The sequence below is a fragment of the Leopardus geoffroyi genome, chromosome D3 (genome assembly GCF_018350155.1).
Source record: "Leopardus geoffroyi isolate Oge1 chromosome D3, O.geoffroyi_Oge1_pat1.0, whole genome shotgun sequence".
Lineage (NCBI taxonomy): Eukaryota > Metazoa > Chordata > Mammalia > Carnivora > Felidae > Leopardus > Leopardus geoffroyi.
The window spans coordinates 23,637,763-23,655,907 of record NC_059339.1 but is presented as its reverse complement, the minus strand read 5'-3'; the positions used below and the strand labels follow the sequence as shown (position 1 = coordinate 23,655,907).

General features: G+C 59.1%; 2 protein-coding genes across 4 annotated transcripts; one reads left to right on the top strand and one right to left on the bottom strand.

Moving 5' to 3' along the window:
* Window positions 1-80: 80 nt before the first annotated feature.
* On the bottom strand, window positions 81-16,225 carry RASL10A (RAS like family 10 member A). 3 transcript variants are annotated; one of them, XM_045458541.1, is made up of 4 exons: window positions 14,704-16,225; window positions 14,494-14,529; window positions 13,329-13,453; window positions 81-229 (listed from the first exon to the last, which is right to left on the bottom strand). In XM_045458541.1, exons 1-4 carry the CDS (start codon window positions 14,920-14,922, stop codon window positions 118-120), a joined length of 492 nt encoding a protein of 163 aa, XP_045314497.1. In that variant the 5' UTR covers window positions 14,923-16,225; the 3' UTR covers window positions 81-117. The 3 variants fall into 3 exon arrangements, with proteins under 3 accessions (XP_045314497.1, XP_045314495.1, XP_045314496.1); XM_045458539.1 differs by lacking the exon at window positions 81-229 and adding an exon at window positions 12,392-13,032 and having other exon boundaries at window positions 14,704-15,841; XM_045458540.1 differs by lacking the exons at window positions 81-229; window positions 14,494-14,529 and adding an exon at window positions 12,392-13,032 and having other exon boundaries at window positions 14,704-15,586.
* GAS2L1 (growth arrest specific 2 like 1) lies at window positions 6,776-12,244 on the top strand. Its single transcript, XM_045458522.1, has 6 exons — window positions 6,776-6,934; window positions 7,886-8,537; window positions 9,825-9,932; window positions 10,027-10,123; window positions 10,227-10,398; window positions 10,911-12,244. Exons 2-6 carry the CDS (start codon window positions 7,905-7,907, stop codon window positions 11,944-11,946), a joined length of 2,046 nt encoding a protein of 681 aa, XP_045314478.1. The 5' UTR covers window positions 6,776-6,934; window positions 7,886-7,904; the 3' UTR covers window positions 11,947-12,244.
* Window positions 16,226-18,145: the final 1,920 nt, after the last annotated feature.

Here is an 18,145-nt window from a genome sequence, read left to right as displayed (position 1 = left end):
CTTGTGAGCATGCTCAGTATCATTGTGGAGAACCAAGAGGGCCTCTAACTGTAACAATGTTCATGGTTGTGATGTTTTTGGTTTTTTTTTTTTTTTTTTAAATAAAATTCCAAATGTTTATAAACAGTCATCCTTCTCGGCCTCTGTTCCACAGTTGCTGCTTTGTCTCCTTGGAGTGCGCCCCGACCCGCCAGATAACTGCTCCTTCAAGTGTCCTGTGAGGGAAAACCTGGTCGGGACGTGAAAACAAAGAACGGTGCCATGTCAGTCATGGTGCTGCCAGCACAAAGCCAAGGTGTCACTCTGACCCTGAGCTGTATCTGCAGATGGGGACATCTAGCCCGGGTCCGTCTGATTTGTAGGGAGGAGCGCTGTGTCAGGGTCTGGTGCTATGGCTAGGCGCGTCCCCTTTGGTCACACGGACACGGGTGACTGCCGCTTCCAGGCTGTGTCCTGGCTTAGTGGCATTCTGAGTCAGGCTCCACACGCTTCAGAATGAAGGTCTGTTTCAGTGACTGCTAACGGGAACCATTTTATTTTTACTTCCTCCTCCATGATGGGACACTTCCTTGATGTTACAGGGTCAGGGTTCGAGAACTTGGTAAATAGAGGCCACTGTTCAGCTCTCCCCGGTTGGTTGTGCAACGTCAGAGGCCAGGCCTTTTTCCCGTGGGCGTGCTTCTGAAATTGTTAGGGAGAAGAGCCCCAGACCCTTCGCCTCCATGTCTTTTTGGTGAGTCTTGTCTCTCCTTGGACTTACATGAAGAGAAAGGTCCAGGCCAGATTTAAGTCTGGATTCCTTCCTGCGTGTGGGTGATTTCAGGCATTCGGAGATTGAGGCTCTGATGTGCCTACCTGGGATGAGGTTTTCCAAGTAAGCAACTGTGTGTAATCCAGTCTACGAATAAGTTAATCACCAGATGCACTGGAAAGAAACACAGGCCTTAACATACCAAGTCAAAAAAGACCAACTAGGGGCGCCTGGATGGCTCAGGCGGCTGAGTGTCCAACTTCGGCTCAGGTCCTGATCTCAAAATTTGTGGGTTTGAGCCTTGCATCAGGCTTTGCGCTGACAGAGTGGAGCCTGCTTTGGATTCTGTCCCTCTTTCTCTGCCCCTGCCTTCCTCCTTGTGCTCTCTCTCTAAAATAAACATTAAAAAAAAAAAAAAAAAGACCAGCTAGGGCAGGGCTGCGCACGTAGTCCTGATTGACCTCTGTGTGGGGAGGCCTTCTGGAAATGGGATGTTGAAAACTAGGACTCCTGGCTCTGAAGTACCCTGCATATAATATGATGCTCAGTGAGCCTGAGTCCTGTGTAACTCCTACTTACGCCCAAGAATAACATCGCCAGCTTTTCTCTTAGCATTTATGTTATTCCGTATTTCAAAAGTTAACATGTATGAAATTTTTACTCTGGTTTTTTGGAGCTAAAAAAAAAAAGGGTGGGGGGGTGTTTGGCCCCTGGGTGGCTTGGTCAAGTGCCTGACTTGATTTTGGCTCAAATTGCGATCTTGTGATTCTGAGCCTGGAGTTGGGCTCCAGGCTGGCAGTGCAGAGCCTGCTTGTGATTCTCTCTCCCCCTCTCTCTGCCTCTCCCCTGCTCTCTCTCAAACTAAATAAAAATAAACTTTAAAAAAATATTTAAAAAGCCAGCTAGTGTCTGAAGCATCAAGGAGAGATTGCCACCTTTGCTAGGGGCAGGCATAAGAATTTGGAATAAATTATTTCCCCTCCATCCCCTGCCCAATGAGAGCAAGACCTTGGGAAATCTTTGAGGAGCTCATATGCCCCTCACTGCTCACAGGACTCGCCTGTGCTCCTCGGGGGCAGACGGGGACAGGTCCTCTGCACTTTCCCAGCCCACCTAGGCATACATTCAACATCTCTATGGCTTTGTCTTTTAACGTTACCTGGTCATTTCTCATGAATAGGCATTGCTTTTCCCATCTTTGGGAAACCTCTCATCAGCCCCTCTAGATACCAAGCCACTTTTCTATTCCCCTAGTGCCTACCTCCTCTCCCTTTCTAGAACCCACTTCCAATCAGTCGTCTGTTTCTACTGATACCGTAGTTCTCAAAGTCCCCAGTGACCACAGTGGTTCCAAGTCAATGCTTCTCTCTCAGTCCTCTGATGGCTGCTGCCCCTCCTCCTCTTCTGACCTCTCAACCTCAACCAAGGAAGGCCTTCTCACCGCCTGGCTGATCTCCCAGGCGCCAGCTCCTGGGTGTCTGACAGGCTTACAGCAGGGCGGGAGCCAGCTGCTCCCTCCGCCTCAGCTCATCCGGAACCTCACGGTCCTCCTTGCCTCCTAAGTTGTCTCATGTTGCCCCAGCCCCAGCCGCGACCCAGCCCAGCAGGCTCTCTTCCAAGTACAGGACAGTATAAACCACCCAGGCCTCCCACCTTGAGTTTGTTGCCTCTCACTGAGCTCCCCGCTTCCCTCGGCCCCTCCAGCCCTTGCCTCACAGAGGCCAGAGTGACTTCCTGACGCTTTAAGTCCCTGCAATTCTAGAAACTCTCCCAAGGGCTTCCACTGCACTTGCCGTGACCCACAAGGCCCTACTCCATCTGGCCCCAGAGGCCCCTGTGACCTCAGCGGCCCTGCTCAGGCTTGCTCGCTGCGGTCCAGCCACACAGACAAGTGCTCCTCCTCCAAGGGGCTCAGGAGGCTCCCGCCTCAGCCTTGGCAGGTGTCTGAAGCATCAGAGCCAGGGTGCACACCCTGAGGCCCAAACAACCATGACATGCCCGGCCTTGGGCATCGTGCCAAGCACCACCTCACCATGTTTACTTCCTAAGAAGTCTGGGGTAGGAGTCTCCCGGGTGAGGAGACGGGACTTGCCAGCGGCGGTCTACAGAGCCCCACACACAGGCGTCTCGTGTCCGAAAGGCTGGGTGCTCCGGCAGCAACGGATGTGGGTTAGCCACCCCCGTGGCCTGCAGCCGGAGCTAAGGCACAACAAGCAGTCCTCATGGGGACCTGCTGCACAGAAGCCCATCACATGCGACCAGCTCCTGCCTGGAGCTTGAAGCTGCCCCAGGAATCACTCGTGTCCCTGCCTAGAGAGGGGCTTGTCACTAGCACTAAATAGCCCTGTAAGAGGTATTGACGTCCCAGGTGCCTAGGCCTTGGAGCGGAAGTGTTCATGTCAGAAGGGCTGAGATTTCTCTTAGCCAAAAGAAACGTCTGGACTGCACTGGCCCCAGAGGACCTCAGACAGCATGAGTTCCAAGCCCTGTCTCAAAGGGCTGTACAAAGCTGCTCAGTGCCCTTGGAAGTGGAAGAGGATGGAAAGCAGGGGCAGTGGTAGCCAGGAGCAGGGGAGATGGGAGGAAGAAGTCTCAGAAAAAGGTCCTGGTCAGGTTCCACACTCTGCCCCAAACTCTCCAAGAGCTCTTGGTCAGTCACACTTGGAATAAAAATTTCCATCGCAGCCTCATGGTTCCACTAGGCCACACTCCACAGTCCTGGGCAAAGGTTGAGGAGTCAGTGGGGAGACCCGTCTATGCCCCGCACGTGAACAGGCTGCAGGCAGTGGCTCACCTGCTCCACGGGAGGGAACGTCGGGCTCCAGGGCTGCAGCTGCTGTGGGGCCAAGGACAGTGCAGTGACCGGAGCCAAGCCCCCAGACACCGGGGCCAAGAGCTGGCTCACTGAGAGCTGCCGGGCACAGGGCAGGCAATGAGCAGCGTAATGGAGGCAAGGTTGGAAAGCAGGCCCTCTGGGGCTTTCTGGTTTCTCTCATGGAGGGCACGGAAGGCAGCTCAGGGTCACTTGTCCCACAGCCAGGACAGGAGCAAGCAGTCAATCATGGTTGGATCCACATCGGGACAGAGCAGCCTCAGGACCCCTGTGGGTCACTCACTCAGCCAGGCTGTGCTCACAGGCTCAATCTAGCCTGCAGAGCTTTGAGTAGACCCAACCAGCCCCTGAGCTGCCTGGTACCAGGGCTGAGTCCTGCCAGTGAGGGTTTTGCTTGAATACTCCCTGGCCATCATCTGACCTCCATCTGCAACCAAGGCCAACAACACTATCCCCTGGCACCCAGCAGTGAAGGCAAGAAATCTGGCCATGTGCCCACTGGCCACAGGCAAGACCATGCCTGCACTGGGGGTACAGCATTCTATACACCAGAGTGGCTTCCGGGGTCTGTGGGAATGGGTCCAGGACATAGCCCAAACCATAGCCCAAACCTCCTGTCCCTCCAGCAGTTCCTGTGACTTCCCTTGGTCCTGCAAGGAACAGGAGAGGCCACCACACAACAGAGGGGGTTAAAGCCAAGGTCCTCCATGGCCTGGGCCAGGAGTCTGGCCATGCCAGTCAGCCCTACACTTGCTGCCTGTCCTGTAATCAGACTGTTGGAGCCTGTGGTCTGGAGTGGGCCTCTGGGCTCAGGGTATGGGAGACAGGGAGAAGCAAGCCCCCACCCCCATCCCCTCCTCCTCAGAGGAGTAGCAGACATATGCCCTGACTGCTAACTAATGATACCATGTTCACAACTCTATGATCTGACTACTACTGTTGTCCCATTTTACAGATAGTATCACTGAGGCTCAGAGAGCTTAACTATCTCACCCAGTGACCAAGAGCAGAGCCCAGGTTCAATCTAACCTCTCTTATGTCCAGATCCCTGTAGTTCAGCAAGGTAGATAATAAGCAGGAATCAAATTCCTGCACAGCTACCTACTGACAACACACATCCCTTGTCCTCTCTGGGCCTCAGTTTCCTCAAATTATAAGATGAGAACACATAAAAACATCATACCACATAGGATGATTTTGAGGACTAAATTACTTAGTTTCCATATCTTGATCTTCCACCCTGATCCCCGAATTCCCCTGCCCCATCTTCAGCAGCCTCTCCTCCCCAGGTATCAGCAGTCCCAGACCGAGGAGCCATTCCTGACTCTGTCCTCACATTCACACCCAACTCACCAGCACATCCCACCGGCTTTCCCTTCAAATACAGCCAGGAGGCACCATACTCCACCACCCTCACTGGCACCACCTGGTCTCCTCTGGGGTTCCTGCCTGCCCACTATAGCAACCACAGAGTACCTGTTAAGACCTAAGTCAGGTCACACCCCTCCCTGCTCTAAATCCTTCCATGGCTCCCATGTCCCTGCCGAGAGGCATGGCCTGCAAAGCCCCACTCAATCTGCCCCCAATCCCTTTATCTTCATCCCTACCTTCACCCTAGCCTCACAGGCCTTCTAACTCTTTCTTGAACACACCAATCACACGCCCACCTCAGGACGTTTACACTGGCCATTCCCTCTATCTGAAACACTCTCCTTCCAGCCATCCCCACAGCTCCTTCTCTTAGCTCCTTCCCTGACCACTGATTTAAAACTTCAGGCTCATCCCACCCCACACTCCCAGTCCCCTCACCTGGTCCCTGTGCTCTGTCCTCCCTAGTGCCTCATCCCTGTTTCAGCCCAGGGGCTCCCTTCCTACCACACTGGGAACCCTGAGAACTGGCTGTTTCCTTCCCCACTTTTTGCTCTCAGTTCCCAGTGCCAGATGAGACCCATCACACAGTAGGTGCCAAGTAAGTGTTAGCTATTGCTATTACTAGTTACCCGCCTTCCTCACTCTTTATAGGTGGGGGTGCTGGAGGAGAGGGTTGATTGGAACCACCTGGGTATCTAGGACACTGGGGTGTGAGCCCACTCAGTCATGAGGACTCAGTGAGATGATGCATGTGAGCAGCCTAGCACCAGAAGGTCTGGCACACAGTAAGTACTCAACAAATGCCCCTGATCCTTGCATGAGAGTATTCCCATAATAGCCATGTTCAAACCCTGAGCTACTCTCCTGAGACCTAGTCTGGGGAAAAGAGAGTCCCTCATAGAGGGGACCTGACCGGTCCAGGTCAAGGGCACAGAGCAGCCCTGGCACACAGTAGGCACTTTATTAAAGCTCTGAGACTTGGCTATTGTTGGTGGCACTTCCCCCAAGGATGGCCCCGCCTGGCCAGCAAGGCTGCAGCCCAGCCAGGCCAGCTGTCCCCGCCCAGCCAGCAGCAGGAGGGGGGGGGGGGGGCAGGATTTCCCGCAGATCCCAGCCAGGTCCCTCCTCTGCAGTTTGAAAAGAAACTAGCGGCGATTAACCCTCCCAAGCCAAACCTACCCAGGCTCCTTCTTAACCTCCTGTCCCCTTAATTCTGTGCCTGACCTGGGCAACCAGACGTGGTAGGGGACTGGCCTCCTGGGGAAGGGCAGGGGCCAAGGTGTCAGACCCACAGGCTTTAGCCACCAGCCTACCCCTCTGAGCCTCAGTGTTCTCATCGGAGAAACAGGTTTCCCTAACCTCCACATAAAAGATGAGGATTCGGTGAGAGTGGGACGCCAGGTGGACACAACAGGCCATCCTCCCCTCCACGAGGCCCCCACTGCCGGTAGGAAGCTCACATCTCAGTCGCTCGGGCCTCATTTATCTGACATGGGGAGGTTCACTCCAGACGGAGGTGACTTTGCAGCCCTGGTCCCTATCGCTTCCTGAGCTCCTCTTGGGAACAGGCCGTGCAGCCCGCCCAGGGGAGGCAGATATCTGGGGAGGGGGCAGCCCAAACCTCTCTCCAACAGACCAAGGAGGGTTGGAAGGGACTCTAGGGACTAGCTTGGGCAGGGATGGCGAGTCTGGGCTGGTACGGCCCTGGTCCCGCTCCTCCCACCCCCCAGTCAGGAGACTCCAGCTCCTCCCTCTCTCCGTCCACCCGGGAACTGCGCTGCCCCTTTAAGAGCGCGCGGCCCCGCCCGCCCCCTCGGGCCGGAGCCGAATTCCAGGGAGGCGGGGCGGAGACAGCGGGCGGGTGCGGAGGCCTCAGCCGCGGGACCGGATTGCTGTGGCTCGGGCGGCGCCTCCCTGCGGCGGCCCGGCCCGCTCGGCCCCGCCGGGGCGATGCTCCCCGAGGCCGCAGGATGAGCCAGGTGAGCGCGGGGACCCCCAGCACCCCCTGCCTGGTGCGCACCCCCGGGGACCTGGAGGCTGCGGCCTCTGTTCCCCCGAGCTGTGTGACCTTGGGCAGCCCGCACCCTCTCTGGGCCGAAGCCCGGAGGACAGCCGGGGCTGTTGGAGGCCATTCTGAGTCCCGACCCGCACGCACCCGGCCTGCGGCGCTAGGGAGGCTCCTCGGAGGAGGCGGGGCCTCGCTCGGGCCACCGGGCTGCCCACGGCGCTGGGGATCAGCCGCGCGGCTCACGTCGGCCTGGCTTTGCCATCCTCTGCTCTGCGACCTTGAGTGAGCTCTTACCCTCTCTGCACCTCAGTTTCCTCATCTGTAAAATGGAGATAATATCACTGGCACTCAGCCCTGGGCAGGGACATTGAGTTTACTGTTACTATTACTGCTGTTACGTCGTTGTTATAATGGCACAGTCCTCACGGAAGGGGAGCTGAGGGCGGGCCCGCACCTTCCCAGAGGAGGTGGGAGGGGCATCAGCCTTGAGCGATGGAGCTAACCATTGCTGCGGTTGGGACCTGGATTCCTGTCCTGCCTGTCCATTGAGTGCAGGGCTGTGGGCTTCATCTCTCTAGGGCTCCGCTTTTCACCCACCGTATTGGGCAATAAGGATCCCACAAATGTGTCCCTTTGTGGGAGGGAGGACACAGCCAATTCCCCCATTGCCCCCACCCTCAAAGAGCAAAATAGCAAACATTTAGAGATACTAAATCTTTCATGCAAATTATCCCATTAGGTCTTGCAAGGAAGGTAATATTGTACCCATTTCATAGATGAGGAAACTGAGGTACAGTGAACTTTCTCACAGCCAGCACGCGCAGCCAGGCATTTGCCCTGAGATGACAGGCGAGTGCGGATGGTCTGGGGCTTAGTCTGTGCTGAGTCCTCACAGCATTCCTGTGTCCCTGCCCACCCACAGTGACTCGGCCGGCCCGGCCATGGCAGACCCAGTGGCGGGCATCGCGGGCTCGGCAGCCAAGAGTGTGCGGCCTTTCCGCTCAAGTGAGGCCTACGTGGAGGCCATGAAAGAGGACCTAGCTGAGTGGCTCAACGCCTTGTATGGCCTGGGTCTGCCCAGTGGTGGCGAGGGCTTCCTGACGGGGCTGGCCACAGGCACCACCCTGTGCCAACATGCCAACGCCGTCACTGAGGCCGCCCGCGCTTTGGCTGCTGCCCGCCCGGCCCGCGGCGTGGCCTTCCAGGCACACAGCGTGGTGCCCGGCTCTTTCATGGCCCGAGACAACGTGGCCACTTTCATCGGCTGGTGCCGAACAGAGTTGGGTGTGCCTGAAGTGCTCATGTTTGAGACTGAGGACCTGGTGCTGCGGAAGAACGAGAAAAGCGTGGTGCTGTGCCTGCTGGAGGTGGCGCGGCGTGGGGCCCGCCTCGGCCTGCTCGCCCCTCGCCTCGTGCAGTTTGAGCAGGAGATTGAGCGGGAGCTCCGCGCCGCGCCCCCGGCCCCCAGTGCACCTGCTGCTGAGGAGGATGCCACCGAAACTGCCACCGTGGCAGGGGCTCCTGCCCGTGGGCCCCGCATGACTCCCAGCGACCTGCGCAACCTGGACGAGCTGGTGAGTCCACCAGTGAGTGTGCGTGCTCATGGCCCTGCTTGTGCCCCCACCGTGCGCCAGCGATGGGACAGCCTGCCCCATGGAGTGGGTGCACATATTGAGCACCAAGTGTATACCTGGCCCCAAGGAGATAAGCAGACCCAGAGAGGTGCTGGTTGAGGTCACGAGACCCAGTAGGGCCTGGGATAAAATGTGAGCTCCCCCCCTTATGCGCTTCCCGTGTGCCAGATCAGTTCCTTCATCCAGGAGGCCGCATGATTTGAAACCCTCTGTATGCACTTGAGTGGACAGTTGCATCCACAACATCACAGAGCTTGAGGTTGAGTGGGTACCTGTCATGCTTGGCCCTGAGCAAGGTGCCTGGCACACAGTAGGCTCTCAGTGAGTGCCTAGGGCAGGTCCCGGGGGGCTCTACAGACCTACCCCCTCTCCAGGGGCTTATCTGGAAAGCCAGGCCCAGAGCTGCCACTGCTGCTAGGAGCCAGAGGTCCTCTTAGGAGGACAGGATTAGCTCTACTGTGAGCACAGGAGGTGCTGGACCCCGCCCCCAGCTCCCTCCTCCTTTTCCCAGGACCTAGGTATCCCTGACACCCCCGCAGCCTGGCCAAGAGTTGCCTTCTTATCAGAAGGGCAGGACTATGATGTGCCTGTCCCAGAGGGGGTAGCCGGAATCCGTGGGCAGAGGCTGTCACCCCTCCCCTGTCGTGGGCACAGGGTTACCCGAGGCTCCACCTGCTCATTTCCTCTGGCTCCACTGTGGGCTGGGAGGCGGGCAGGGCCGCCCACATAGCCAGCCTGGCAGCTCCTGGCTTGGGGCGGGGGTGGGGCATGTGGGCAGATGTGTGCCTGTGTGTGCATGCTGGGTGGTGTACTCTACGTGTCTTTGACACTGATGTGGTGTGGGTTCCCTGCACTCGTGTCCCATGGCCTGCGTCCTCCCAGAACCTGGCCTCCCTGTGGGCCTCAGCCTACATGTCTGTGAAGTAGGTGAAGGGGGCAGGGAGTGAGGATGGGTTCCAGGGCTTCCCCAGGCTCAGGGGCCACAGGGTTGTGCCTCACTGGGGTCCCAAGCCCTGGCCTGACCACAGATCCTGACCTCCGATAGCCAGAGGGGAAGGAGAGCTGGTGAAAGGTCAAATGTAGAGGCTACAACCAAGTCTGGGGCAACACGATCTATGTCCCCTTTCCCCGGAAGGACCTGCTTCCTCCTGACCCTGGAGCTGCTGACATCAGGCCTAGGAGGAGGGACTTGATCCCTGACCTCCAGCCTCTCCTCTCTGGCCTCAGGTGAGGGAGATCTTAGGCTACTGCACCTGCCCAGACCAGTTTCCCATGATCAAGGTCTCAGAGGGGAAGTACCGCGTGGGAGACTCCAGTCTCCTCATCTTCGTGCGGGTAAGAGTTTGGGACTGCCCGGCAGATGGCAGCCCACAGTGGGCTGCCAGGCCCATCAGACAGGCCGTGACCTGTCCACGCTGGACTCCCACAGGTGCTGAGGAGCCACGTGATGGTGCGCGTGGGTGGCGGCTGGGACACTCTGGAGCACTATCTGGACAAGCATGACCCTTGCCGCTGCTCCTCCTCGGGTCAGTGCCCCTGGCAGGGATGGGGGGATGGGGGAGCGGGCCAGCAGAGGGCTTGTCTCTGTGGCTCCACCCTTCAAATGCCACCTGTCCTCTCACCTTGCAGCCCACCGCCCGCCCCAGTCCCGGGCCCGCACCTTCTCCCCACAGAGGGTGTCTCCCACCCCCAGTCCCCGTGCCGGCAGCCCAGCCCCTGGGGCTGAGCGGCGGAGCTCCCGGCCAGAGGTGACGCCCATTAGCTTACGCAGCTCAAAGGAGGGAACTGAGACCCCACTCAGGTGAGAGGCACTAGGACAAAGGGGTGAGGGGTCCAGAGGGGGCGGGCATCCGCCCTGGCCTGGATGACGAAGGAGCCTGTGCTCCAGAGTGACTCACCCTGGGAAAAGTTCCCGTGGGTGGGGGCAGGCTTGGCTTCCTATCTCCATGGCAACCCAAGCAACCCAACAACACAGCTGGGGCGGGCCCTGGGGGCTGGGCGTCGGCAGTCCTACCGCTTCCCTCTGGCCTACCCAGGAAGCTGGAGGCCTGGGGAGGGGGAGCTCAGAGCCTGGCCTTTTCTGCTGCCTGGGGGGTGGGGGGGGGGGGGTGGCTGCCGGAAGCTGCTGCCCAGTGGCTCACTTCTCTCTGGAAGTCCCCAGGACAGAAGCCCTTGATTGCCCCCACCCCCACCACAGGTGTCTTCCCCAGCCCCAACCACTCAGCTGCTTGTTCCTTCCTCTGCCTGCTCTTTCTACACGCCAGTCCTCTCTTGAGATGCCCCATCTCTCTCTCTCTTGTTCCCCTGCCCCAGGGTCCGGGACCAGCTGCCCCCCCATCCCCGCTCCCGCCGCTGCTCTGGGGACAGTGACTCCTCAGCCTCCTCAGCCCAGAGCGGCCCCCTTGGTGCCCGCAGTGAAGACTCAGGCACTGGCTCCCGGAGGGAGCGACCCAGCCGGAGGCTGACCACAGGCACCCCGGCCTCTCCAAGACGGCCTCCAGCTCCTCGTAGCCAGTCCCGAGACCGGCTGGATCGAGGGCGGCCGCGTGGGGCCCCAGGAGGCAGGGGAACCCAGCTGTTGGCCCCCAGCCCTGCCCGACGGGCCCGGAGCCAGAGCCGTGAGGAGCAGACCATGCTGCTCGTGCGCAGGGACCGAGATGGGCAGCACTCGTGGGTGCCCCGGGGCAGGGTCAGCGGGGGCTCAGGCAGGAGCAGCCCCCAGACTCCCCGGGCTCGCAGCCCTGCAGCCCCCCGGCCTCTGCGGGTCTCCAGCCCCAGTCCAGAGCTGGGCACCACACCGGCCAGTGTCTTCCGCACCCCCCTGCAGCTTGACCCGAAGCAGGAGCAGCAACTGTTCCGGCGCTTGGAAGAGGAGTTCCTGGCCAATGCCCGAGCCCTTGAGGCTGCTGCTGGCGGGACCCCCCCTGGACCAGCCTCTGACCCAGCTCGGCCCCCAGACCCTCCAGCTTCTGACTCGGCCTACTGTTCCTCCAGCTCCTCCTCTTCATCCCTCAGTGTCCTGGGTAGCAAGTGTGGCCAACCTGGGGACTCTAGCCGGATGGCCAATGGGCTGCCCGGACCCCGAGGCCCAGTCCTGTCCAGCTCTTCTGATGAAGGCAGCCCCTGCCCTGGTGTAGGGGGCCCACCAGATGCACCTGGGAGCCCCTTGGCTGGCCTGGAGCTCCCGAGGACCTGGGCACGGGGCCGGGTGGACACACAGCCAGACCGAAAACCTTCACGCATCCCAACGCCACGGGGCCCTCGCCGCCCATCTGGATCCACAGAGCCTGGGTCCTGGCATGCCCTGCACTCAGTGAGCCCAAGGGGAGAGCCGGATTCCTGGATGTGATGAACCAGCCCAGCTGCCCCTGGACCCCATTCCTTTTTTTCCTTTTCCTTTGTGGCCTTAACCCCTCTGCATCAGGGAGCCCCCCCCCCCACCCCTGCCTCTTGGGTACCAGACCTCATGGGACCAGACCCCTTGGGACCACATGGCACAATGGGACCTCTGTTGTACATTCCGGTTGGGGGATGAGCGTTGCTATTTAATTACTAATATTATTGAATGCCTTAGAGGAGGCCAGTGAGGACCCTTCCTGAGGTCCTCTGGCCTGCAGAGCCTGACAGTAAAGTATTTGTTCCAGCCACTTGTGTCTGCTTCCTGGGGTACCTTTGGGGGCCCCTTAATCCATGTCGGGATTCTGGAATTAACTGCCAGGGAGCAATGCCTGGCAACTCTGGCCTCTAAGGTTAAGATCATGCTACCCACCCAAGAAATGCTAGGTACACTTGTATGCTTGCATTGGTTCCCCCTTTATTACCTCCTGAGAGGTGTGATTTAAGATTGTCCACTGAAACCCCAGAAGCTACCTGAGAACTTCCAATCAGGTTCATAGCAAGTCCCTTTCATCCAGTGGGATTGTAACCCAATGAGGTCCCAGAAAGGACTTATCTTGCCCAATGTAGCTTGGGGCCTGGTTGGGTCCAATGAGGCACAAAGAGTCCTGTCGCCCAGAAGACTGGGTGGGAGGTTTCCAAATCCAGTCAAGGAGGAGACTTTGCCTAGTCCAATCCGAGAGAAGTTGGACAACTGCGTCCAATCCAGGTACCCGGTTGTTCATCAAACTGGGACCCTCCCCCCACCATCGGCGTTGTCGTCCAATTCGGTCACATGAGGCTGCAGCGCGCCGGGTGCAGCGCCCCCTGCAGGCGCAAGGCCGGGTGCGCGGGACGCGCGCGTACCAAAGCGCAACGCAGCAGTTCGCGGAAGAGACGGAGCACGTGCCAGTTGTACTTGGCGGAACACTCGAGGTAGCCGCAGCGCCAGCCCCTGCGCACCAGGGCGGCCAGCGCGCGCCGGGGCCCGAAACGCAGCCGCTGCCGGTCCCGCTTGTTGCCTACTACGAGGATGGGCGCCTCGGGTGCGCCCGCCGGCCTGGGGGCCAGATGGGAATGAGGGCTGCGATGCGGGACACGGACAGCCCACGGCTGGAGAACCAACCCCCCCCCACCCCCCCCCCACCCCACCCCAAGGGGGTATGTACACTCCTGTGGCCGGAGAGCCGCCCTGGGAAACACGAGACCCATGTGGCCCAAAGACCGCATAGCTGGCAGGTCCGACACGCGGCCAGGACTGGGGAAGAACCTACCCACTACCCTCTGGCAAAGGCCCAACAAGACTGGCAAAAACTCCCCTCCTCCGCCCACAGACACCTGTGGCCGCGTCCCTACCTGGTCTCTGAGATGCGCTGCCGCAGCGCCTTCACGTAGTCGAAACTGTCCGGGCTGCAGATGTCGTAGACCAGCACGAAGGCGTCCGTGTCCTGCAAGCTCCAGTCCTTGGGGTCCGGCCACTCCTGGGGCGGGAGGCTGGAGTTTGCCAGAGACCTATTCTCACTGTCCCACGCCCAGACCCTCTGAAGGGACTTGACACTACCACAGTTCATCCTCAGGCCTCAGCCGTCGCCATCTCCCCCGAACTCTCTAGGCCCCACTGTCCTCACAGTCGCCAAGGTAAAAATGCCTACCCGTGCCTGAAGCCCGTCAGCTACCAGCCCTCCTTCACTCTCGGCCTCCTCTCAGCCCACCCCTCATCTTCCTCCTACCAGCTTTCCGAAGCTCAACGTGGGTCACGCCCCTTCACTCCCTCCCTGGTTACTACAGCTGCCTCTAGGACTAATTCCAAAGCACCGGGCTCCGTGTTCCCCAGGCCCTCAGAGATCACTGATGATGGGCAGCTGTGCACATTCAGGCCTCCCCGCCTAAACACATGCTGTTCTTTGCACGTGGAAGGCTTCTGCCACTTCCTTTAATCAAGACTTCACTCATTAGGGGCGCCTGGGTGGCTCTGTTGGTTAGGCCTCTCACTTTGGCTCAGGTCATGATCTCATGGTTCGTGGGTTCAAGCCCCACATCGGGCTCTGTGCTGACAGCTCAGAGCCTAGAGCCTGGTTCGGATTCTCCCTCTCCCTCTCTCAAAGATAAATAAACATAAAGAAAAAAAAAACTTCACTCATCATTCCAGGGTCAGCCCAATTGTCACCCCCCTCTTCCCCCCCCTTCCCCCCCTCCAGGAAGCCCTGCTTAATCCCGCTTGCTCTTTCCTCTTCACCTCTCCCAGGCATCCAGCTCCAAGAATTCAAAGTCTGTCCTGGACTTTGCATAAATTAAGGAAATGAGGCTTTGCTCCAACCAAGTCACAGGAATAAGGGAGCAGAGAATGACAACTCCCCCCATCCCTGACAGTACACCCCTGTGTCTGGCCCCTTTCTCCCCCACCGAGGCTCTGCTTAAGGTCCCAAACATACAATGCTCACCCTCAGGAAGGCACAACCATGCTCCGCCATGCACTGATCCAGACCCACCAGTGGAGGCAGACAAATATACAGGCACTTACGTGTGTTTCAAAATCCCCTGGCCTGATCTTGGGCAACTCCAGGCCGGCAAGAAGGAGAGACACACAAACCACCAGGACACATTCATCCTTCAATCCATGAACACAGTTGGGCACTCCCGGGCTGTCCAGGCGGACATGCACGTGTGCACCAAGCACATCCCCACCCCCCACACGCTGTCACACGCCCCTGCCCGCCCTTCGAGCCGCTACCTCTGGACCCCCGGGGTTCTGACTCGGGGGAGCGCCGTCGCCGTCCCGGATGCTCAGGTCGTAGACCGCGCCGTCGAGCAGCACCGCGGGCCGGTAGAGGCGTGGCCCGTCCGTGGGCCGGTGGCGCTCCGGGTAGTCACCGAACAGGAACTGGCGGATGATGGCCGTCTTGCCCACCCCAGGGGCGCCCAGCACGGCCACCCGCAGGCTGCCCCCCATGGCCCGCGCGCGCTGCCGCGCCCTGCGCTGGAAAGCCTCATGGGCCAGCGCCGCGCCGTGCGCTCCGCGTGCCCAGCCCCGTGCGCCCCGACCCCACGCTCCTCATCGCCCCCCGGAACACCCGGGACCCGGAGAGTCCAGGCCAGAGGACGGAGCAGGCGGCGGGAGGGCAGATAGTCGAGCAGGCCGACGGAGGACGCACGAGCAGCTCCGGCAGGTGCCGGAGCTCGGGAGAGAACAGACCCCGCCGTGCGCCGCGCAGACACCGCCGCCTCCGATCCGCAGAGAGACTGGGGGCTCCGCCCGCAGTCGGAGCACCGAGGTCCGACCTCCTGGCGGGTCCTGCAGCGGGTCCTGCAGCGGAGCGGGGCGCGAGGACAGCGCTGCCTCTCGGAGCCTCCGTCCCTCCGTCCTTCTGTCGCTCCGGCGCCCTGAATCGCCTCCCCAGCCAGCGGCGCGAGCGAGCGGGCGCGCGGAGCCTCCCGGAGGCGGAGATGAGGTAACCGTCTGCCCGCCCCTCCTACCTCCCCCTCTACCCACCCGGGACGCCCCTCCCGGGAAGGGTCGCGGGAAGGTGACTGGGGCGCAGGGAGCCCGGGGAGGGACCCAGCCCCCTCCGCGTCCCGCGCTCCTCTTACCAGCTCCAAAATAGAAGTCCCTTCCCGCCCACGTCCGCGTCCGCTCCTCCAAGCACCGCTCCCCCAAGCTGGCTCCAGACAAACCCAGCCGCTGGAGTCAGGCCTCCAGGGGTCGGATCTGGCCCCAGCTGCGTGACCTTGGGCAAGTCAGCGCACTGCGCTGGCTCTCTGCTCCATATTCATCACAGGCAAACATCTTTCTTGAGAACCTACTATGTGCGGGGCCCTTTACTAAGCTGTTGCTTAGTGATCACTGAATCTACAGCCTTATTCTGCTTATCTCCGTTTGAGAGAAGAAAACAGGCTGGAGAGGGGACTCTTCAAGGTTGGGGGACAGTGGGTGGCCCCTGACCCACAGCCTTGTGGTCTCCTCTAGGGAACCCTCCCGCCTTTGTCCTACACACAAGGGTAAATGGCCAGCATTAAACAATGTATCAAATGGCCGTCATCCAGGTGGGGCTGAACAGAGTGTGCTGAGCTCAGTACACACCGGGTCACAGCAGCTCAGCCCCAAATCCCTGTCCCAACAAGGCTGAAAGATCCAGAAATTGGTCAACACCACCTCTGTCACTGCTAAGGCCAAGTTTTCTGCCTGAACCTCCACCTGTAGCTTCACTCAAAACCCAAATTCCCACCTCCCTGGAGCTGGTGAGAAGCTCCTTAACCAACACAGCCTGGAAAGTTTGGGTTGGTCCAGCCCCCCATCCTCTGCCTCTGCTTGCCTCCTCCCTGCAGAGGAGGGGCTCCCACTTCTCTGACCAGATAGATGCCCAGGCACTGGGTGAAATGTACAGACATCAGTGTTTCTGCACTGGCCAAGAGTTTTCACTTACCCATCTTTTCAACAAATATTCCCAGTCTTACTGCTTGCTGGGACTGGAGGGGGGGAGGAGAGGAAGAGGGAAGGGGAAAATCCTACCTTAGTAGAGTAGGTTCTAGAACACATGGGATCCAGGAATTGTAGGAGCAGAGACAATAAGCCCACTCCAGCCTGAAGGAACTGGAGGAGAGAGGAGCTCAGCCCTGAAATGAGGAGAGGGTGCATCCTCCAGGAAGCAGGTGATGGCAACAGAAGATGTTTCTCCAGAGCACTGGTTGTTTTCATCCTCCCATGTCAGATAGGGAAACTGGATCTGCTTTCACTCTTCTCCTCATCCTCTAGGGAGCTCAGAGTGACTTGTGACTACCTCTGGCAGGTGTTCTAGGTCTTCAAGCCCAGTGAGTGGGGACTCCTGGCTTCATCTTCCTTTCCTGCCATGATTCTTTGCCTTCACCCAACTATCCCACTCATTTTCTGACATTTCAAGCTTCTGGGTTTTGTGAGCTGCCTCAATTCCTTGTGGAGAACAAGGCTGAGCATTAATAAACTAAGCCCCACTTCCCTTTTGGCATTCAGCAGGGTGTGCGGCTGACATCAGGATGGTCTTCCTTAAAGCCCTGGTGGGACCTACACCTCTGACTGGAGCACCCTCTCTTCTTGCTCTTTGGGAGCAAGCCCACCCTTGGGAGCCAGTTCTGGGTGTCCTTCCTCTAGAAAACCTTCCTTGCTTCAGTCTCTGTTAGAGTGCCTTCCTGGGCAAGGCTTCTTCAGGACCAGCAAACAGGGCTGTGTGTGTGTGTGTGTGTGTGTGTGTGTGTGTGTGTGTGTGTGTTTTGTGGGGGGTGGATTTCTGGGTCCCAGTGTGGTTTTTCAGTGCATGGTTTGGGAATGATGAGCATGTCCTAAAGCTCCTACAAAGCCCTGCAGACTGCACAGGGGTGACCCATTCCCTAGGAAACTCCTGCATCAGCACCCCTAAGCAGGAGTCCCCATTTAGCACAGGCCTGTGATATGCCACACCTGCCCCAGAGCCGTGTGCTCACTGAGGCCCAGCAATGGGATGCAGTGGTTTGTCTGGGATTGCCTGGCAGGAAAGTGACAGCACAGCCACTGGAACCAAGGACGTTTGGGCCGTTGAACCAGACTTTCTGAGCAGCCCAATTTTATCTGGGCCCAGGGACCAGAGGGCCTTCAGGAGACAATCAGCTGTCATCGGTGGCCACTGAGCTATGACAGGAGTGGGTAGCCCAGGTGCCAGGCTTCCCAAAGACTAGCAAGCCAGAGAACTCTGGCTGGGGTGTGAATTTCAAAGTTTCCGTCATCGGTCCCTTCACTCCTTCCCCGAAGGAGAGGCAGCCAGGGTGCTGTCTGCTGTACCACGTCTCCCAGGCTCCTCCCAGTCTTCCATGTGGTGCTCCAGAGAGCAGTCACCAAGCATCCATACATATTTTCCTTCAGGACTTGGTGCTGGGCCCGAGGTGGCCGAGCTGGTTCCTGCCTGCCCTCTGTGGCTTGTGAAGGAGCCACACATGCAGCTAGGTACCTACAGGTAGAAACAGGAGCACTGTGCTGGTTCAGGCCTGGGGGCTGAGAGGACCGAGGGGAGACACTGGCCTATGGAGGTTGGGGGCTCAGGAAGGGCCTCATGCCACACCTGAGCTGAGCCCTGAAGGGTTAAGCTGCAGAAAGTTGGGTGGGCTGGGAGGCTGTTGAGAGGCCCTGGGCAGGGGCAAGCACCAGATGGAGAATTCTGAGCCCACAGCCT